The sequence below is a fragment of the Anguilla anguilla genome, chromosome 8 (assembly GCF_013347855.1).
Source record: "Anguilla anguilla isolate fAngAng1 chromosome 8, fAngAng1.pri, whole genome shotgun sequence".
NCBI classification, from domain to species: Eukaryota; Metazoa; Chordata; class Actinopteri; order Anguilliformes; family Anguillidae; genus Anguilla; species Anguilla anguilla.
The window spans coordinates 47503647-47527182 of record NC_049208.1 but is presented as its reverse complement, the minus strand read 5'-3'; the positions used below and the strand labels follow the sequence as shown (position 1 = coordinate 47527182).

The 23536-nt window shown below is 39.0% G+C and overlaps 1 protein-coding gene across 6 annotated transcripts in view; it reads right to left on the bottom strand.

The window, feature by feature from the left end:
• Positions 1-139: 139 nt before the first annotated feature.
• LOC118234127 (trichohyalin-like) overlaps positions 140-23536 on the bottom strand; it is a 106133-nt gene continuing 82736 nt past the window's right edge. For 3 of the 6 annotated variants that reach the window (XM_035430484.1, XM_035430483.1, XM_035430485.1), the window contains 7 exons: positions 22689-22973; positions 13975-19361; positions 13608-13827; positions 11408-11658; positions 9256-9510; positions 8156-8262; positions 140-1667 (listed from right to left, as the gene is read on the bottom strand). In XM_035430484.1, the coding sequence (XP_035286375.1) occupies positions 1435-1667; positions 8156-8262; positions 9256-9510; positions 11408-11658; positions 13608-13827; positions 13975-19361; positions 22689-22973 (6738 nt within the window). In that variant the 3' untranslated portion in view covers positions 140-1434. Of the gene's footprint in view, positions 1668-8155; positions 8263-9255; positions 9511-11407; positions 11659-13607; positions 13828-13974; positions 19362-19680; positions 19725-22688; positions 22974-23536 lie in introns of those variants that run through there. The other 3 variants (XM_035430488.1, XM_035430487.1, XM_035430492.1) reach the window with 3 other exon arrangements.

Genomic DNA, 23536 nt, shown 5'->3' with positions numbered 1-23536 from the left:
GATTACTTGCCTCCATTCTTAGAAAAATCAAATCCAGCTTCTTTCATCTTGTATATTGATTGAAATATGGACTTTTATTCAGCTGTTGCAAGAAAAAACCTTTTTTCATTTTTTTTAAACGTTTTTTTTTATTGAAACATTGAATACACATGGAAATACATTCCTCTCCTTTGCTTCTCCAACACATTGGACCTTTCTTGCCAAACAGCAGGCCACAGTAGTGATGCGTGTGGAAGAAAACCCATTTTCACTCTCTATTCCTGAGGTCAGCAGAATCAAAGCTTATTACAGCATATGCCTGAGATGGACACACTCACAAAGTAGTTCTACAGTGTTCAATGTTCACTCAAAGACAAAAAAGGCATTGCCTTAATTTACACCAGTGAATAGTTTTTTTAATGCATAAATATATTTGTTTACTATAGCCTGGTTGGCTCTGTGGTAAGTTGACATCAAGTTAAATAAAGAACATTCCACAAAAGTCGAAGATCATAGGGCACGGAATCATCTTGCACAAACCAAAGTCACAGGTAAAAATGAAAACTGATCGAAAAATAATGCTGCTCATCAAGGCTTTTCTTAGAAGTTCATTTTCTTTTCTTTTTTTGACCATTTTGCCCTCATGCAAACATGATCAGGAAATTATAGGTTTGATTATTTTCTCCATCTTCTCTTTCACCATATTTGGTTTATGTTGCGAAAGCACTGCAGTGGCTATCACCTGAACAGACAGCAGCACCTGTGGCCAATCTATGAACAGATTGACCCGAGAAAGCATTAGGATGAAGCGAACACATTATGGTGGCTGAGTGAAACCTATCAGTAGCCAACGCATTGGACCTTTCTCACCAAACAGCAGGCCACAGTAGTGATGCGTGTGGAAGAAAACTCATTTTCACTCTCTATTCCTGAGGTCAGCAGAATTAATTAATTATTATTATTAATTAATTTATTACAGCATGTGCCCGAGATGGACACACTCACAAAGTAGTTCTACAGTGTACAATTGATAGTAAAAAAATCACTTTTTCCATTCTATTTTTTGGTCTGTCCATCTCTAATTTCTCATTTCCTATTACATCTCTGTGTCAGGGCGTTGCAGGAAATTCTGGCCCCAACTCCACAACAAAGCCTGCTAAATACATGTTTTTTAGGGCCTCTCCCTAGACTTTGGGCCCTGTAAAGTCCTTACATTACATTACATTATCCAGAGCGCCTTACACAACTTTTACATAGCATTTTTACATTGTATCCATTTATACAGCTGGATATATATACTGAAGCAATTTCGGTTAAATACCTTGCTCAAGGGTACAACGGCAGTGTCCTACCCAGGAATCAAACCTGCAACCTTTTGGTTACAAGCTCAGTGCCTTACCCACTGTGCTACACTCCGTCTTTACCCTTATTACCAGAAACTACAGAGCTCATGCTCTAGGTGCCCAAAGGTTTGAGGCGCTGAAGTATCTGGTCATACTCAGGTGTATTTTTGCTGAGGTGCTGATTTTCTTTCACCCACGTCTTCAGTCTACCCTCTGCGTTTTGGTCGATGATGCCCATCTTCTGATACTCGCTGATTAACTTCATGTAACCGGTTTTGTAGTAGCAATTTGTCCCTTCTTCTGTAAGACTTCTTAATCCTCCCTGGAATGAACAAATCTGTATACCTAGAGTAAAAACATTTAAACATTTCACAACAAAAGCAATACTGAACACGATGTACAGAATTAATGATTTACTGAACTGTTATTCTACTATAAGTATGCTTTCAAACATCAATTGCTAACGACAATTGATCATTGAAATTACATTTGGAAAACAAATTTTGTGGCTGCATTAGCGACATTGCACAATACTAAACCCTGATCTGTTTAGAACTGAGTTTAACTGGACGACTGACGTGTAAGACATTTTTAAGTACAGTATAACAGCAACAACAAGAAAAATACAGTCACTAAAGAAACTGTGCGAGCTAGCTGATAGCAGCTGAAAAGAAAAATTTAACTTTAGCATCCCGTATTCAGGCAGTGTGAGTTTATTTGCACAATATACCGTTTGAAAGTGTTAAAACTCACAGTTCTCTCTCCATAAATATTTTACAATAACAATGTTTCAGCGACAATGGTTCCTCATTTTGTAATGTGGGGAGGGAAAACACGCTTGGGGAGTCCTCACAATCATGCATTTTGGAAATCCACAGCACAACATGAATCACAGTAAAGCCAGTTTCCTTATCACAGCAAGTAGTAGTTTTTAGTCCCAAAAACATGCTAACTCTGAGAAACATCGATAGAATGTCATTGTTTATTTCGCAGTTCTCCAGAGGAATGATCATTGCTGTCTGTGTTGTTGCATACACCGAGAAGCATTTCAGCCAGTAAAATGACATCTATAATGGTGTATAAGGTTGTTAGGTTTTCATAAAAGGACATGTATTGTTTCTCCTGCTGCTGCCGTTGTTTTATAACAAAAAAGTCTAAGACTAAACAGACGACTCCGCATTTGGAGGCCTTGGAAGAAATCACTTGGTTTTTTTTCAAACTCGACAGCTGTCTTCTATGTCCACCTCAGAAATATTCACCGAGACAAGTAAAGGCCTCCAAATCCCAAGTCTTCTGTTCAGATTTAGAAAAATAATTTTTGGTTGTAGAAGAGCAACCTTTTTCAGGTATAAAGAACTTTTGCCCATGCATGCATACTGGTTTGTTTGTGCAAATATAACAACTTCTACATCATTGGAATCGTAATTTCAATAGCCATCAGACATGGCATTCCAGAGGTACAGCTGTTTAAGTAAAAATGGCCACACCCCTGACAATTGATTTACGTGTGGCAGCCATATTGTCTTAAAAAGTACTTTTAAAAATAATTATTGAGGTTCACACACCACAGATTATTTCAAGCCTAATCTGGTGATGATAAAACAAATGGCCCCAGACTAGTTTGCAATAGTAGGTTTTGCAAAAAATTCTAAATGGTAAAAAATTTTGGCATATGCATATTAAATTGGGAATATGAATTTTGTATGGCAAGAGTCACAGAATCTGGTGGAAAAAGAATTTTGATACTAGACCACACGGTTCAGGACTTCAGGAGGGCCAAATATTATTACTATTATTATTATTATTATTATTACACCAAACAAAAACAATAGGGTTCCTGCAAAGATAGTTGCAAGCAGCAATGTTGGGGGCCAAGCACCAAGGATGAGTCGTAGCGCATTGAGTGCAATTTGTATCTTTCAAAGATTTCAGCAAGAAATAAATAAATAAAATAATTGTACCACAGGCATGTTGCTGCAGTGCATTGCAGGGAGACAAGTATATAGTGCAAGGTCCAGTCCTTTGTTCCTCCCAGCCAGGCACATGCACACATGAGGTCCTAATGATGCTAGAGCCCCAGCCCATTTACTGCTCCGGAGCAAAATTCTCTTTTTTCTTTTTTTTTTAATGCCCACCACTGCCCCCCCTGCCCTCCTCAGCTTTGGGGGACAACTTCATTATTATTATTTTTTCTTTATATTTTTTTTTATTGTTATTTTTTGTTGTTGTCCCGTGCAGTGGCAGCAGAGTCAGGCGTTACTCACAACCCCCCGGGTCTCAAATAAACCATATAACAGAACACAAAGACAAGAAAAAAAAGTACAAGATAACAGAAAAGTTTCATCTGAGCAAAACAGAAACCAGACATCAGGAAGTCATGGCATGCAAATGATATGCAACAAAATACAAAACATGACTCTTTTATTTGACATTATGCTAATCTGTCTACTGTATAAGTGAATTTCCCTGTTTCTGCCTTTTCCCCAAACAGTTCACTGCAGCAAAAGTAAACGAGCAAATGGTGGCACAGGCTGTCTCAGGAGTGCATTTGTTTAATTCTTGCTCATTTTCTGACCAATGATTTGTTGTTAAGACCATTAAAAGCTTAATATTTTGCCATTTTGGGCTTGGCCTTTTTTTTGCCCAAGAGTGTTTTTGTATATATATATATATATATATATATATATATATATACATATATATATACATATATATATACATATATATATATATATATATATATATATATAGTGGCCTGCTTGTAGGGGAGGGGGGGGGGGGGGGGGGGTAGAGGGGTAGGTTTTTTATGGCCTGCTGGCAGCTACCCTGTGTGAATGTGGGGGTGGGGGGGGTGGGGGTAGAGGGGTAGGTTTTTTATGGTCTGCTTGCAGATACCCTGTGTGAATGTGGGGGTGGGGGGAGAGAAGCCATATGAGTGACTGTCTATTCGATTTGAATTCTATTAGAAATGTCATAGTTGCTCAGTCAAAATTTATTGTAGGAACTTATAATTTGTCATGGACTGCAAACCTCATGCAAATATCATCCATATCAACTCTGCAGTGTATTGGATTAAAGAATACGTCTGCACTAATGATTTCAACATTGCAAATGTGAGGTGGTGCTGTAGTCCATTCACAAAATATGATACACATGATCTACATGGGTCCCTTTTCTCAATTTGTAATATTTTGAAAATTTGAACAGTGGCTGGATTTAAAGAAGGTGTGGTCAAATATCTTTCCCACAACTTTTTTAACAAGGGCTTTTTTTGCCCTTGTGAAATATGTTTTGGGGGCATTTTGGATCATTTTCTGGGCAATTTTATCAAAAGTTGGGAAATACCTTAGTTCTTCTATGTTGCATGACAGAATATTATTCAATGACTCTTATCCAAGCATATTTTATTTCTAAAAGTTCATAAGCAATCACAGTTAAAAATCCTCCTTTCCTATCATTCAACATCTTATGCCGGCAAATCTCTATTAAATCATTATCTGGTTAATCTTAACATTAATTAAAAACTGATACCATTTAAATAAAACGATATTTGGACGTGCGTGAACAATTTCACAAGGAACACTTTTGGTTGAGCAGTATAAGCCTGCCACACTTTTATTCGTCATTTATTCGTCACCAAGTTACCTCACGATGTTCCGAACTTGCTGTTCAGAATACAGTGAGTCTACGTTACTAGCAGGCTAGTTAGCATGACTTGAACGGGTTACTCAGTGGTGCTCACTTACCATCACTTACGATCTTGTGAGCCTTGATCTCTCCATGTTCTTAAGTTAACGTTAGTCTAGCCAGCGAACTAGCTGGCACTGCCTGTCTAATAAAGCTAGTAGGAGGAGGGGGCAGGGGTTGTGCAGGTACGGACGCCTAGCGGGCATTTTCGAATCGCGCTTTGCACAAATACAACTAAATAGAACAAATAGAACAAAATCAGGACACCTAACGTTAAAATACAGAAAGTTAACTCTTTATTTTACGGGGGAATTTAAAAGCCCCCGTCATCCCAATTCCAAGGGCAATTTTCATTTTTTTACGGGCATTTTGCCCCGAGCCGCCGTTAATTTCCGCCCCTGGTGCTTATACAAACTGATAACTATAAGTGAATTGCATTTAATTATTTAACAAAAATTGAAATCATTTATATTGTATATTGTAACATGTTTTCATTTTCAAGTATTTACACAAACTTATGTTGTAATGTAAAAAAATGATTCCCGCGATTCCCATTTTTATTTAATAATTAAATAATTGAATCAGCTTATCATATAGGGCTAATGAAAAAAAAAGTATTTAATTGAAAAATTACCTAGGAATGTAGGCCTTTGTAACTAGAGGTTTAGCTAAATTATTACATGAAGCTCCTTGGTGGCTAATGTCAAAATCATAAATGCACAATGTGCAAAATGCATGGTGTGGAAGTTCTGCGGGGCGGAGGTACAGCCATTGCTCCTGATATTTTGCTCCAACAGAGTGTGCGCGATTCAATGTTAGAACAGGGAGTCTCTGTGGCGTTTGAGTAACTGCAGCTAAATAATTCCATCAATTATTCACACCGTAGCCGTCTCGTAACGAGGCTGAATCATATGCGAGCTACTACTACGGCTAACTATATACACAAATTTATCTCATTAGGATATACCTCTTGAAATGCATCATCACGTGAAGTTACCGAACATGTTTTAACGTGTCATATGTTAACATTACGGTCATTTTACCTCAGCAATGCAGCGCTACGCCTCGGTGGATAATAAAGTACCGCTGTGTATCAGTGGATGTTGAGTGGGTCAGGGAGGGGTTACAGAACCACAAGCACAAGGTCGCATCTGGTCTAATCAGAGGGATGCAGTTTAAATACCGAATAAATGTACGGTATTATTTAGTATTGATTGATTGTTTTCTGTAATTAAATTAGAATATATATATATATATATATATATATATATATTTGTATATATGCGGTGTGTCACTACGCTGCGTTGAGACATTGGACTGATTAATTAGTTGATTTCCGGCAACTGGTTTTGGGGGTGAATGCACTTTGGACTCTATAAGGGAGACAAAGGAGAGGTGCGGAGAGAAGAGAGACAGGAGGTGGGCCTGTGAACGAGACTGGTTTCCAAATGGTATAACAGCAAGTGAAGCGATTAATCATGCAGGTTACATGAATTTTGCAAACCAAGCGAGTGCATTTAAAATATAGGCCACCGGTCAGATTCATTGACGTGTCGGGAAGCGCCAGTGCAGAGGAGGCAGCGAGGGACGCCGACGGCGTGGGACGCGTGTTCTTTTTCTTGGACGCTATTTTTTTCCAGTCGGCACCACCGGGACGCCGGTGGGCCTGGAGAGACGTGTGACTGACAGCGGAACGACACGGGGGAGTCTCGACGGCCACCGGATGAGGGAAGTCCGGACCTTTTAAACTTTTCATTAACGCATGTATGTTTGTTTGTTTTATGTATGTTTGTTTGCCTATATTTTTATGAATTGAGTCAGGGAGTACTTGCTAGGTGGGGGAAAGTTTTAACGGAAAGTGTAATTTAGACCGTTGTGGGACTAGTGATTATGGGTGGTGTAGCCATAATGGGGTTTGAAGTGTGAACAGTTAACTTGTAGGCCTATTGACTAAAGTGTAAGCAGACCTAATTTAAGGGGAGTGTGATGCGAACAGCTTTTGAACTGGTATTGAACTGGTAAGTGTGGACCTTTTTACAAGAGTGAAACATGGTGTAGATTATGGTAAAAAGCTACAGTACCCATTTTTAACTATAGCCTGGAATGTGTTTCTTGCATGAGTAAGGTTGACTTACGCCACCCCTTGATTGCAAGTTTTTAAACTATTGTTAAATAAAGCTATATTTTTCTCCATAAAATCGGTGTCCGCCCCTGTGTGTGCACAACTGGCAACTCTTACCAGACCATACCGGTTAAACAAATAAAAGGTGGTGGCAGCCTTACGTTACCCTGTTGATCCAGTTGGTGTTCACCCCCTGCCGGTGCGATTTGGTTCATTACAATATATATATATATATATATTTTTTTTTAACGTAGTTTCAGTTGGCATTTCGTACATACATTTTGACCAAGAACTGCGTGGCTGGTACACAATGCGTGCAGGTTGGTAGGTCTAAATGGGATGTACTTCTCAGGACTGTTGGAAGGAAAATCAGTTTGTTCCCCAATTCGGACCAATCACTGTAATGTTCCCTAAATTATTTGCTTGTTTCTGAGAACTGACCATTTGAACCAGTTTTTTTTTGTATAGCACCCCAAAGCAGTCCGATTTCCCTAAACTTGGTGTGTGTTTTTGGGACTGAAATCTACTATGAAAAATTGTCATGCCCTGGATTGAACAACAACACTGTCAATTAAATAAACAAGTCCTCTTTCTAATATCAAGTGGTTGCCACTGAGAAATTGATCATTGGGGTCAGTTTTGAATGCGACGGAGATAATATAATAACGGTAGCAGACCTGTAAATAAATTTTTCAAATTGAATTTTCATTTTTTTAAAAATATTTAGTGCACCAAGATTGCATTGTGTGTGGCTATTCAAAATTTCATACAAATTTGTTCTCAAATACAATTTCAGAGTCCATATACCTTACTAGGATAGCAGTAATATGCAGTAGCACTAGAACTGCCTTACCTAGAAACATACTTAGATAGAACTGCAGCTAAAACAGAAAACGGCTCGCCTACTTCCCTCCAGACCCCACAAGCTGCTACTGGTGCCTTTGCACTGTTGGTGCTTGGCCCCTAATAAATATAGACCAGCTTTCAGCTAGCCCACTAACACTGAAATTTGTAAAGACTGTACCTGCTTGTCTTTTGAGCTTCTGGGAAGATATGGGGTTGGCCATGATCATGGCCTGTTTCAGCAGGGTCTCACCATCCCCACGCAGTAGCGTATCAGCCAGCAGTGCCCTGGAGAGAGAAAAGGAGGAAACGGAGGCTGTTAAAGCTGTTTCTAACAGGAGGAGGTGGGTGTCTGTTTGCTGTCTGGTCATTATGACTGAAAGCCAAGAGCAATTACAATGTACCACCCTTCAAGGTGTTCCACCCATCACGATCCAAATCAGCATTTTTAAACATCCTTTGGAGGTAAATACATACTTTAAGAGGATAACCATGAAATAAATGTTTTTGTCACTTAAGGCTGTCAAATTTTAATCCTCAGAGCAGTAATGGGGAACAGCAGTATCCTTCACTCTAGTCCAGGTCTCCATTATCAGTAGTAAAAAAAACATGCAAATATTTAGCTTGCTAAATCATTCTCATTTACTTAATGCTACCCAGCTAACGTTCTAGAAAGGGAATGGACTATTAAATAATGTTAGATAATTTAATAAACATGCTTGGTCCTGGTGATTAGAATTAAAATAGTATAGACCCACAGTGCTCAAACGCTTCAAATAACCTCAGATGGTATAGCAAATAATGAACTACTATTTGCTGTGTTGCTGGTTTCCAAAACGATAACGGGAGGCAGTGTAAGTCGATGAGGATGACACAGTAAGCTAATAATTAGCATGTTTGGTGGGCACCAATAATGGAGGATGAAGCTAGTTAGCAGAGGGAGGATGTTACTGACCTACAGGACAGCCCTAACAGAGACTTTTTGATCTTATGGCTGGTATATCATTTAAATATCAATGCAGAGTGTTATGTCTCACCTGCATTCTATTACACTGTATGACGCACCTGTATTCTAGTACACTGTATGTCTCGTCTACAATCTATTTCACTGACTCACCTGTAGTCTATTATACTGTATGACTCTCCTGCATTCTCATACTGTATGACTCGCGTGTATTCAATTTCACTGTATGACTCACCTGCATTCTATTACACTGTATGACTCGCCTGCATTCTATTACACTGTATGACTCACCTGCATTCTATTATACTGTGACTCACCTGCATTTTTGTGCACCCTTGCTGTTTCCAGTTGTCAAGGCATTACGATGATCCTGGTAAAGAACCTGCATGGCCAGGTGATCATTTTTGTCCTTTTCTGTCACCAGATTATAAAGCTCTGAACGCTCTGTTCGTTGTGAATTCTGAAGTTCATTTAGAGCTTCTTCATTTTCTCGAGCTTTAGCAAATGTGTCAGTTGGAATGAAATGATCCTTCTCCACGATTTTCCTTCCACATTCAATTGTATTCTTTAGACTATTCAATGCAGGGAAAAAAAGAGTTAATTTTCCAGGTAACATCCTAAATCCATTAATTCATACTCTGTTGTGGAACTGCATTACTTTAAAGTCAATTTTGAAGTATTAAATTAAACTGCTGGTTAAGATTTTACATGCAATTTCCATATAATTTCAGTACTGAACAAATGAATCAAGCAGCACAAGGAATAGAACTTGCATACCATAACAGCTCCCAAATATTATAATTTCTTTATAATTATAAAGTGAAGTTTCAATTCCTTACTGACCCTTCATATGGCAGACAAAGACAAAATCAATCAGGTGCAGGTATTCTTCACATGATTAAGTATTCTACAGACATGATTAAGACCGTGACAAGAATAAGTGACAGATCTCAGACTACTTCTTAGCAAACTGCAACATGGCCATCCTTTTGCATCAAACTATTGAATTGCACCTTGTGGTGTAGCCTATTTCTATTTTTCCCATTTAAATTCATTTTAAAAGGCTTATCTTGCTTCCATAATTTAAACCTGGATGAATGTACCTTTGCCATGCCTAAGTATAAAAATTTCCACATGATGACACCAAACTGTATAAAAACTGAGAATCTGCACTTTAATCATATGTGACTTGTTTGATTACTAATCTAAAATTGTGGAGTACTGAGCCAAATCAAGAAAAAAATGACTGTGGCAAACATTATGGAGAGTAAATAAAAACAGTAAGGTTTACAGTACAATGAAAACAATGAAATTATTACTAAATAAAGAATTTCTAACAGGCATTAGAAAATTGTTTTAATCACCACTGATTGTGTAAAGCTAGCCCATATTTTGATATTGGCTAGATTTATATTTACATGCTAACTGACAATTTTTAAATATTCCTCTTGTTTGTAATCAGCCTATATATCATGCATTTTATAAGTCCCTCATACTAACCACTTTCCAGTTAGTGTATGTGGTTTACATGGCCACACCTGTTGATGTAGCAAAGAGTGTTTATACTGTGGAGAGCACCTGAACCTGATTGTCTTCTGCCATATTCCAGTGCATCTTGGGTGCACTTTTCTCCAAGCTATAGCGTCAGACGCATATTCAAGTGATATTTAGGTGGAAATAAAAACAAACACGTAAGGGACGAAGCAGGTCTATGTTTGACTATTAATTTCTTTACAAAACCTATGCGCACAGCTGTTCACAGTACCTGCATAAGAATGAGGAGGAAAGGAAGCTCTTGAGGTGACTTATCTAGTTTGGAGGAAGAAATTATCCACACAACAGGTCAGCAGTATGTGTTGAGGCAGGTAGCATGTGGATAATGAGCTTGCAAATCATTGCAGCACAGTTGAAGTGTCGTGGACCAATCAGTTGTACTAATTTATCTCATAATTCCGACGCCATTTGAATGCACATTTCATCTGATTGATTAAGAGTGTTTAAAACATTGCTTTTTGATAGTAAAGAAATGACAACATTTAACAGCAAGTTAAGTATGCAAGTGTTAATCCTCAAGCTGCTTTTTGTATGACACTGTAGTTTTGATTCCATGGCTTTGATTCCAAGGGACCATTGAGTGCATGAAATATCTGTCTGAATGACACAATTGCTTTCACAATTTAAACTTATTTGCAGCCTATTTTGCTTCCTTTTGATTCAGTTGTCATTCACTGAAATACCTGCATAATATCTTAAAGCTCTCTTAGGGGGCTCAGATGAAATCTACCTTTGCGCTCATCAATGAATGATGAATGAATGAATAAATGAATGTATGACTGAATTACTGAATAACTACCCAGTAATAAGGATAACCCTTTCATCTATAATACTGTAAGGAAATTGACTCTTAGTCACAAACGTGTTTCACTAACATGCCACCTCATCAATACCAAGATGAAAAAATGACTTAACTCTTCATATGTTCCAACATATCCAAGATAGTATTTTACAGAAATGTCATATTCTGATGCTCCAGGAGAATACTCATGTGCTTTCATCACAGAGATCGTATTCTTATAGTCTTCATCGTTGATCTTATTGTCGGTTTTCTGTCTTTTCAGTCCTCCTCCTATAACAGCGTATTGTCCGGGAGTTTTCTGCCATTGCTCATAGCGCTTCTGGAGTCTTACTAGCCCAGCATACCGTGGAAGGTTCTGGTTAAGCTGTTACATTAAAACAAGAAGTTGGGGAAACAAATGAGGGAAGATCCATAGATGTCATATCTTGGACAACATTTGAGTTTCGCATTGTGTCTCTTAATATGTGTAAATGGAAGATATTTTCATTTTTATCAAGGGTGCCGCTGAAAAAGAGAGCTCTGCTCTCAGTTGGCTTTCCCTGAATGAATAAAAATAGTCTTCATGAAAAAGAGTATCACTCGGTTTATCCCAATGGTATCACAAAGCTCCACTAGTCACAATGGGCCATATTTTCATTCAAAAAAGTGAATTAACACAACATTATTAACACTTGACGAAACATGATGGCATGTGATAGGAAGATCAGGATGTGCTTTAGAAAAATTTCCACATATATGAGGACTGCTTGGTACTTACATGTGTACATGTTTTGCCATTTTACAGAAACAGCTGTCTGTGTTAATTCCCCCCATTTTCAGCTGTGCAAAATTAACAAGCTGTGAGGGTTCCCAGGAACAGACAAGACCATTTGTCTCCGGTCTGCCACTTAACTCAATCTTTTGATGTGTATGACCACGGACTGCATATCAAGACACCACACAGCATGATCGGCAGAGACTTGCTTGGCGCACTGCCCGAATGTTCTGAGTTTGTCTCTCCCTTGCGCATTGTAATAAACATCAAATTCTCTGAGGAGACGTCGTCAGTGTGGTGTTCATCCTGCATTTGACTCCACGGAGAAGGGAAAAATAATCCTAACAATAGTAAATCAAAGCAATAAAGTCTAATATTTGGTTGCAGTAACTGCACCAATTCCACACCCAAAAGACATCACCAAACGTATGGTATCATTTTTGAAAATGCTTTTCCAGGCCTTCACTGCAGCCGCTTTCAGCTGATCCTTGTTTTGGGGTTATCCGTCTTTAGTCTCCTCTTCAGCAAGTGAAATGCATGCTTGATTAGATCTAACACTTTCCACTGTTTCCGACTGATAAATTCTTTGGTAATATAGCCAGTGTGTTTGGGGTCATTTTCTTGTGGCAGGATGAAGTGTTGGCCAATGAGGTAGGAGGAATTTATTTATGTATATATATATATATATATATATATATAATTTGTATAGCCAGAAAAAAATCTGTCTGCACATTCTGAATGCATCCTACTGCTTCTAACCTCTGATACATGATCAATAAAGATGAGTGATCCAAGCAGGTGGTATGCTTTGGATCATGGGCTGTTCCTTACTTCATACTTCTGGCTTTCCACCACTTCATTAAAAGGCTGATTTTGGTCTCATCTGTCCATAAAACCCATCTCTATAGTTTTTGGTGAACTCTGATCAGGCTTTTTGATTCTTGCTGCTGATGAGAGGTGTGCACCTTGCAGTATAATCTCTAGTGGGTTCTTATATAATCATTTTTTCAAGACTTTCTAAACTTCTGTATTTAATATACCCAGGTTCTCTGCTATCCTGCTTAATTTCTCATGTTCTCTCAGCTTACAAATTAATTGTTTTTCACCCATAGTCAATTATTTGGTCTTCATGATTGTGCATGCCTCTGACTCCAAATGCAATCTCCACTGATGACAACAAAGGCTAAAACCAATCACTGCTCTTTTATGTGAGCAATCCATACAACAGGAAACACCTAAGCAACAATTAACACCTGTCAGTCTTCCGTTAACTTAACTTTGCACAGTGCAAAATAGGGGGATTCAACATAAAAACAGCCATTTCTGTAAAATGGTAAAAACATATATGCATGTAAATACCAGGAAATAAAATCTGACCGTCTGCACTTCTGTCTCATATTCATCTTTTAATCTGAAATCCAAATGTTTTACGACCTGTATATGTAGAAAAAATAACACATTTGGCTCAACCATTACCATACTTTTGGAAGGCACAGTGTTTAATTTTTTTTTTTTTTACAATGCTTGTATTATGACAGGCAAGGAAAACAATGGCTTACCTCGCTTTGTACATCATTGCGCAGAAGAGCTGCTCTTTGCTGGATGTCTGGCTCTTGATCCGTAGTTGTTGCCTGGATTACAGCATGATACAGGCAGCCCTGACCATTTGATATGACAGGAATATCAGAGCCATCTGGGTGGATGATGCTGTAATGGCCTTCATGGGGATGTTGCACTCCTTGGACTCTGTCTGCCATTCTTCTGAAAAAGCCCCTCTGACTGAAAGAGTAAATCAAAATATAATACATTCATTCATGGTCCTTTGAACACTTGATAGAGCTATTATTATTAACAGTTCACTATTTCATTGAGAATGGCTAAGGGTAATAAAAGGTAAACATGTAAATCAGAACCTCTAATACATACCTTTTAGAATCATCTGGCTTTCTGGACAGTTTGAGAGTGATGAATCCTGCTGAATTGTCATTTCCAGGGTAGGTATTCTCATAGATTGGTTGCCCATCTTTGTTGAACATTATGACCTTAATACCTTTGCCCTGAAGGAGGTCACTTTTTGTGAGGACATAGAGGTCTAGTTCAGAAGCTGGATGGTTAGTGCTGGAAATGTTACTTATATAACGTTGAAGATCTTGTGTTTCGGCTTCAGACAAATTCTCTGTCAAAATCTTTCCGGCAGATTTCATATTATATCTTTGTTGCTGCTCCTGGAAAAAATCCAGGGTTTTGTGTCTGCCAAATATATTGCTTGAGGCATTCCCAATACCCTCTGCTGCCTGACTAATCTTCTTCTGGAAAATCCCTTTCATAAATGTTGTTGTATGCGTAGCACAAGCCTCACTGAATGCCTGATACATGGTGTCAGAGATTAATTCCAAAAGCTCACCCTTCAAGCGTTTCACATCAGGGAGATCATGTCTATCATCATGGGCATAGCTCTCAACCAGCTGCTCATTCAATTGCTGTATCAACTTGGGGACAATCTTTTCATTAACTACTGTTCTTGTTGGGACAGATTCCAGCATTTCTTTTAACATTGTTCTGTGTTTTGCTATCACAAGTCCTACATTCATGGCTGCTTGGTATTTTCTGTGTGCTTTATCCAAGAGTACTGTAGCTATTTCACTCATGTTGGAAAGCCCGTCAATAATTTTGTGTACAGTGGTGTAGTCTGTCATGACACTGGGTAAAACACCTTTTGCCATGAATTTAACCATTTTTTTCATTTTCCTCTCACAATGTTTGTCAATCTTGAAGTCCATATGTTGTCTCATCGGAGCAGATTTTGGAACATAAAGGCATATAAAGTGTGTAAGAGTGTGATTCAAATCACCATTTCTTTTTATTTCATCTTTGAAGGATTTCCTAAAAACTGAATCCACAATGTCCTTCAGAGCAGCAGTAAGTCCTGCATCAACTGCGTAGTGCAATGCGTACGTTGTTGACTGCTTAACAATTTCCTGCCCAGCAAATCTGCAAGCTTGTTTAAAAGTCTGTTTCACCACGACATCTGTACCCATCCTCAATGAGCTTCTAGACACTGAAGAGACAGCTGACATGGCAGCACCTTTCATCGACAGCAATGTGGCTTTCCCTGATTTGATGACACCTTGAGCAACAGAGGACAGGGTCTTTGTTCCATTTAGTAAGTCTTTTGTGGTACTGCATACAGACTTGATTGTTCCAAATCCAGCAGTTAGCAATGATATTCCGATGCTGATGCTTTTGGAAATGGCCCAGGACGCCCAATTGAAAACACCAGTTTTCATACCCTCAACCCCACTGATCATGTCATAGACACCCTCGGAGATAAGACCAAGACCAAACTGAGAGGCTGAGCCAAAGAATGCTGAACAAACAAGAACACCAGCTAGAACCTGGGTTGCGCCAAGCAGAAAACAAATAAAAGCAGCAACATTAAATCTTGGTTTTTGTTTTATGTCAAACACAATTCCAAGGCCATACTCATACATGGCCATGAGCTCATTTGTGGTGACAAAGTCCTTCTCATCTGAAAGTGAATAAACTGAGGTTTCTTCAGTGATGGCATCAGAGTTACTTCTCTCAATTTCTTTAAGTTCCTCCAGTGCATTGTCAATGCATTCTCTCCAAGTTTTGAAAATATCCATCCGAGCTTGCATCTGGCTTTGAAAATTGCAAGCACCATCATGATGTGGCTCAAAGTTTCCTCTCATTGCCATCTGACCAGCAACTGCAGTATTTGATGTCTCTGAAATGTAGACATCCACAGTCTCCTTTGACTCCTCGAGTAATTTAATAGCCTCTGCTTTATAGCCTTTCTTCGCAAGGTTTATTGTGATATAGGCTTGGTTGTAGAGTGCCACCGCTCTGTAGAATGGATCACATTCTGCAACTTTCTGCCAGCAGTCTTTTGCTCCATAATCACATTTTGTTTTAGTATGACAATGCAGGTCAGTTCTGATAACAGCTTGTTTGAGAGAGTCATAGAATTTGTGGCTTTGACCCTGTAAAAGCATGCTGGATGTACTGGTCAACTTTCCAAACAAGTCAGCTTCCAACTCAGAGAAATTCTTCTGCTGTTTAATATTATTCTCATTAAGTGTCAGCCACAAGGCCCAGGATTCTTTGAGAGCATTGAGTGCAGGCTTGTAATCAAGTTTATTTCCTTGATGTTTGATAGTATCTACCACATTATTTGTCTTCATACTTAACAGGTTCTCTCTCTCTTGCTCTGTATAGTTTGCATCAAATTCTTTAAGAAATTTGCAAAAGGTGGCAAACAGTTTTTCCTTCATTTCATTTTCCAGCAGCTCATTAGATTCCATATCAGAGATGCGCTGAACTTCATAGTCTTCTCTTAGCTGCCTCATGACCTCCACCGGTTGGCCTTGGTATGCCGGTGCCAGTTGGTCAAGGTGGAGTATCATCTGGACCATACCAGGGTTTCCTTTCCTAGCTGTACGTCCAAACACTTGTTTCTCCACTCTACGGTTACTGGGAAAATGTGTAAGGAGGACAAAGAGTCCACCACACTGATTGACCTCGTCATTAACCTTTATGTCTGTGCCCCGTCCTCCCAAGTTGGTGGCAATAATGATGTTTCCCTTCTTAAATGTAGTTTCTTCAATGTAATCCCTTTCACTGATTGTGTACATGGTGATTGATCGACATTCAGATTCCACTTCCTTCTGAAGCTCAACTGCTGTCTTCACATCTTCACACACCACCAAGACAACTTGCCCCCTGTCAGCAGCTGCCCATGTAGTTTCACGGACTGCCTTTACCCAATCAGAGTAGTCACCACTAATCTGCTGGGTAGGGAGTTCAACCACCTTGTTATAGCGATGAGCTGGTATCACATAACTGTCTGTTTTGTAATGCCTTTTCAAGAAATCTTTGTCTGGATCCCCACCCAATGTTCCAGACACACCAAAAATTCCTCTTCCATTGAGGTATCTTTTGAAGAACTGCATATTTGACATATAATTTGTAACGATGGACAGAGGTGATATTGCCAACTGGTGCTTCATCTCCAGAAACTGCTGCAAGCCATCACCCCAACGTTTGTTCTTTTCCAGCACTCCACTGGCTTGGTAGTCCACCGGGATAATGGAATGGTAGAAATGTCTGTCAGACTCACTGACTTTGCTTGGCATTGACGCAGATGATGACACATCAATCATATACTCTCTGCCCTGTGTCATTGCAATGGCCTTCAAGGCATTACCCACAAACAATGGCAATCGATTCTCCAAGTACTGCTTAAGGAATGAGGGGATAACCATAAAACTTTCGGTGTCTTTTGAGTTCGGCGTGCACGCATCAGAATATTTGATTTTAGATTTTAACTCCTGAACCGATGCCTCGATGAGTGATTTTTCAGACATTATTTCACTTGCCTGACCATTCTCCAAAAGGAGCATTTTGATGTTCATATCTCTGTCCATTTTCTTGTTATGCAGTAGTGCTGCTTTATTGTTTGTGGCTCTATAGCAATTAATAGAAACAGTTTGTTCCAAAGCAGTCTCAAGAATGCACAGCAGATCATGTTGTTCCTCCACTCCAATGTTTGTCATGAATGTTTCAGTGGCTTTCCAATTATCATCTGGAAAATCATTAGCTTTACCTTCCTTTTGTACCTCTGTCTTACTCTGTATCAACTGATTAATGTCATCCTGCGTGTAAAATCCTAACTGTATCCCCGGGAGCAAAATGTCAAAATCTGAAAAGTGTTCCGATGCTTCTGGACCCATCACAGCCATTTTTGCAGCCTCGTGGAAATGCTGTATTCCAGTTATCCATTCCATCTCCCCAGTTTCCTCCATTTCAATGGGTCGACAGGGGCACAGCATGGACCAAATGCTGGCAAGGACTTGCTCAACATGCCTCATGCCACTGGCCTCATGAGAAAGAAAGGTCACCTGAACGCCACTGTCCAAGGTCATATAATCTACCTCATCTACTATCACCAAGTCAAATTCCCTCTCCCCACGAGAGATCTGTCTTTCAAATTCCTGTCTCAGCGTATCTGCAGCAAAGTCACTAACAGTTCCATACACAATTTGATTAAGGTAAGCATCCTTAAGTCTTTTTTCGTGACTTTCAGAAGCACTCAGTGGTGGTGGCACAACAGAGGATGAGACACCAAACATGTCATAGAGTTTTCTCCATTCCCCTTGGTCACGTCTTGCAAGCACCGGAGAACTGGTCACAATATCAACTTTGGCTCCTCTGATGGCCTGGATTACTGCAAACATAGCCAGGATGCATGATTTCCCTTCCCCAGTACCAATTTCAAGGAGGCATCCTTTATCTTCGGTTGACTGTAATAGAAGCATTAGTAAAGAAGCCAGCTGGGTGATTCTGGGTAAATATCCCTCGATTTTCTCTCCTCCCTGAGTTTCAAGAGTTGAACATTCTTTAACAGCCATGGAAATGCCAATAAGGACATCTTTGAGAGTACTGATGTCAATCCTGAAACTCAACAACTTGATATTATGTTCCACGTCTCCAATCTTTTTTTGAATTTTTTTGGCAACACTAACATTCTTCCACAAGTGTGCTGCTGGGTATTCAGTAAGCTCCTCTGCTACTTGTCTTAAGACTTGCTCAATCACTGAGACAAACTTGTCTGGGTAATTTGCATCTTGCATTTCACTCAAAATTGAATCTATGTCTTTGTCAGTCTCTCCCTCTACAATCCCTTGCAGGGTCTCACATTGATTTTTATCTCTTAGGGCAGAGAGAGTGAGGAGGAGGCCAAGTCTATAGGTCTGCACTTTATGAAGGACTGACTCTGTGGTGTTCTGGTTCATTCTACTACTAACCCCTCTGAGAAAGAACATGATCTCTACAGTTGTCCAGATGCCACTGAACAGGATTTGACTCAGGTGATTTTTGCTGATTTGAGAAAGATCTGGGAAAAGGTCAAGAAATGCCAACATAAGTTTACTGGCCAAAGTGTTATTTACATCACTGAGCTTCTCCATTAAAAACAGAAATAAACTGTAGTTTTTATCCCAGTTCAGGTAGTCCATATTCTGGCTCCCTTCTTGGTTGTCTTCCAGTTGTACTTGAGTCATTGCTTTGAGTAAGCTAAACCTCTCAGTTAGTGACAGTTTTGTGCACTGGAGGGCAGCCTCCAGGTTCAACACAGGCCAACTGGAAAGGCCTTGTTCTTGACAGAACTGAACAGTCAGTTCAGTCTGAAGGTTTCTCATTCTGTCTTCTAATGGTGCATTTGTCAATCTTTTATTCTCAATGATCTGGTTTTCCAACAGCAGGCCATTGAACCTCTTCTCGATTTCAGTTGACTAGAATCAGAGAAATTCAATATTGCGAATTAGTAAAATGTCAACCCTATCTGTAAAAAGCAGTGCTAGAAATGAATCCGGGGGGAGGGTTTTATAAAGAACCTTAGCTGCACCACACCAGTCTGTATTCAGGCCGAAGTGGTTTATTTGCATTAATTTAATTTTTTTAAGATGAAATTTTCTATCAATCTGGTCATACTGTTTGAAAGTGTTAAAACTCAAGGTTATATCTCTATAAACTATGTTATGATGCAATGGTAAGTTATAATAGTGATGACTGAAAAGCATTTTAGACCATGAAATTACAATCCTACCGGTGTATAGGCTGTTTCAGCTGGCATAAAAGGACACGCATTGTTTCTCCTGCGTAAACAAACCCTAACTTTTTTAGTAAGCATGCTGAAAATGTCACGCACCAGCAAAAAAGTTCTTGCGACTTTATGCCAAAGATGATTGTTGTTTTGCAACAAAAATTTGTTCTCCAATGCATAAGTCTAAACAGAAGACCCAGCATTATGAGGTCTTGAAAGACATCACTTGTCTGAGTGAATATTTCTCAGGAGGACCGTGAAAACAGATTTGACTCCACAGCAGAGAGCATGTTCAATGGAAAATAAATATCAACAATATACCTATAACAGCGGGATAAAAGCAATCAACTGACCACTGAAGTGAGCACTCCACCCCCTACCCCTCTCCTTTTCACCCCATGGCACACAAGTGAGGGCCATTCACGCCTGAAGAGCACCAGAAAATTTTAGGTATCAACTGCTTAGTCCCATTGAGAGGATATCTATCACATTTGCAAGTCATTAGTAGAACAGGAAATGACATAATATAACACTCTTTGGATCTTGATTTATTTGGTGACGGACTGACGGGCTGACGTAGAGATATGAGGTTGGGCCAAAGGTCGATAAATTTGAAAGTCCACGGTTCATCAAATGACTGTACTAACTGGGACACGCACCAGTGTCATAAAAACGCAAGCTCAGTTCTAAATTCTTGATATAACAAACACAGCATTGTTGCACACGGCCTGTGAGAGACAGAGACAGAGAGAGTACACTGCAAGTGATAACACTGGGCTTCTTTGCGCTATATAAAAAATATTTGATACCTATGCAATTCAACAAATTGTGTAGGCTAAGAGGATTATTTTTTTAATTCATAGAGTGAAATAAATTGAAAATGAGTGCTTATGTTCAGTATCTACATGGGTCTATTAAAAAAAGACATGGATTCAGTTTCATTTTGGACTTTTGACTGACTGTACAAGTGTTATTGTCTATATTCATGTTATTTTACTCTATTGGACTTAATTACAGTGAACAAACTTTGATTTTCATTTAACTGATTCTCATTTGTTGATGGCCATTTGTGTTTTCTAATGAGGGTGTTTATTTGTAGCTCTATTTATTGTTTATTTATTGCTAACCAAAACTTTTTGGTTGTTCGGTTAGTTTTCATTTGTTTTTATCGGGAAAACTCTATTCTAAAATTGCTCATTTTGGGGAAACAAACAGGTTATGTGTGCCCAGATATGCTGGCAGGTTACAGGGGTCCAAGAATTAGGCTAGTCTTTTATCAGAGGCCAAGCTACTGTCCTATTTATACTTCTAACTGCTCATTTGCAAAACAAAAGGAACCTCTATGGTGCAGGTTAGATGGATATTTACAAATGCACTTCTAGATAATTTCACTTGCTTTCATGCAAACTTTGTAAGCAAAATTATAATTGCATTTTGCTCCCATGGGTTTTAACATGAATGTTTAAAGTATTTATCTATCCAATTGTCTTCAATAAATGAGGAACTAGGCACCAATGGCAGAGCCGCAACAATTTATCTTAAATAAAATCAAACTTAACCACTATTTTATTGAATGCTTACTGCAGGCATATATACCTCATGTGAATTTAACATGAATTACATTACAGACTGCGCTCAAAATTTGTCAGTAGTGCAGTATTTTTTCAGCTTTGAAGTTTACCAGAAAATTCTATTAATAACCATTTATGAACGTAAATCCAAGTTTGTTCACCAGCCCCACGCTCAGTGTTAAGACAAATACATTTTAACAGCAGTGTGACAAGTGTGAACTGTAAAAATATAAACTAAAATTTTGCATGTCACAGTATTCGTTGAAGCACTTGGGCACGCAAGACAAATATATCTGTGGTGTGCGCTGGGTCTTCTGCTGGAGCAAATTAAAATGGGCTATCAACAGTTCAACTAATTAATATGAAAAATACAAATAAATTTGTCGCCCTTCATTTTTCAATTAGTTATTTCATTTTAAATGTCTAATGTTAGAAAGAAAGACCTATTCTTTTTTTAGTCCACATAGTAGTGCGGTATACGTTATATTCTTCTTCGATTTTGTTTCATGGCAAAATCGAGAAGAAGCGAAGCAAAACATTCCGTTAACTTAGCGTTGAAATCGGACAAACTAACGTCTGTTAGCTTTTGTTTGATGCAATATCTGTGTAATAATGAGGTGCATTGTACCCAGCTGTTATAATGCCCCCGTTAAACTTGCCTAGAAAGCACACTTTCATAGTTTTCCATGCAATGACAGACATGGCTGGATGTAATCAGACACTCCAACATAACAGCCGATGAAGTTTGCAAACGAGGACTAAGAGTATGCAGCGACCACTTTGAAGCCACCGACTATCAAGGTGACCGTCTGAAGCCTGGAGCTGTACCCACCGTTTTCCCATCGTTGGTCGAACCGCTCGTGGTAGGTACTAAGCGGGCTGGCTAACGCTATCGAGTCTGTCTGTGATACACAGGATGTCTACCACAAGTTGCCGTTTGTCCTGGGAATAGCCTGTGGTTCCTTGATCTCAGCCCGCTCCTGACTCGCTCTCGCACTATCAGCCTACAAATTAGCCAGCTCTTCTTCTGTGTATTCTGGCTCAAATCAATAGGACAGGTACAGGTACAGGTACGCCCACAGGTACGCCCACATCTGAAGTCGCGCAATGATATTAATTCTGGAGTTTGACACTAAACTGCCAGGGTCTACTTCCTGCATTTGTAAAGGAAAACATCAAAATAGTGGAAAATATTAACATAATGAAATAACTAATCAAAAAATGAAGGGTAATGTATTCATTAGAAGGACAATATCAGTCATGAGAAGAAGTGTTATAAAGAGAAATTCCCCTTTAAGTATAAGTTAACACAATCCGCTCAAGATTGCAAAAGATTATTCCATGACCTTGAAAGTATATTTAGGCCTATCATATTTCAGATATGCATTAAAATAATGAATTTATCTTAATTTGTTTTATCTGGGCTAGAAAACAGCATACTGTACCTCATCCCACTCTATAGCACCTGCATGGTCATCTACTGCTTGCTGTACCACATGGGTGTGCTGATGATGTCTCTCTTGCCCCCCTTGACCTAGATTCAGATTTATCTTTGACCATGCTTCTGACAGCTTCCTTCTTGCAGTCTCATTTTCTCTGTTGATTTGTTCCTCAATCCTCTTTTCCTGCTCCAGTCTTTCCAAACGCCGCAGTTCCTCTTGTCTGCGCAACTCTTCATTTCGTTTCTGTTCCTCTTGTTGTCTTTTCAGTGCCTCCTGACGTTTCTGTTCCTCTTGTTGCTGTTGGCGAATGTGGTCTTCCTCAATTTTTGCTTTTGGGAAAGGGAATAAGTAGTTTAAAAAGGAGCTCCATACAAAAATATGGATAATCTCCTACAATTGTCTCCTCTTTTTACTTTAACGTGAATGCAATACCTGATTTTGGAGCAGGTGGGTACAATATGTAACAGAATTGTAGAATTCAATCAAAATGCATTTGATTATCAAAACTGACAATTTCATTCAACTTCTGATTTTGGGGAGAGAGATTTGATTCAATTTTCCATTCTTTATCCTCCGCACTAAAAGCTATATCAAAGTAATACAATCAGGCTTTCACTCGGCTAGAGGTTTCTTCACTTTATTCTGAGAGGATTGACTGTTTATGTTAAGTTGTTGTCACTGGGAATAAGCTTCAAATAGCCCGATTAATAGGATTATTTGGCTGCATGTAAATGTAGCCAGCGTCTTCCACATAGGAGCCACCTCTAACACACACACACAAAATATATATATAGCTTTATATTATTTCACATGAGCCATAAATGTATTGTTTTATGATGTAAGTAAACATT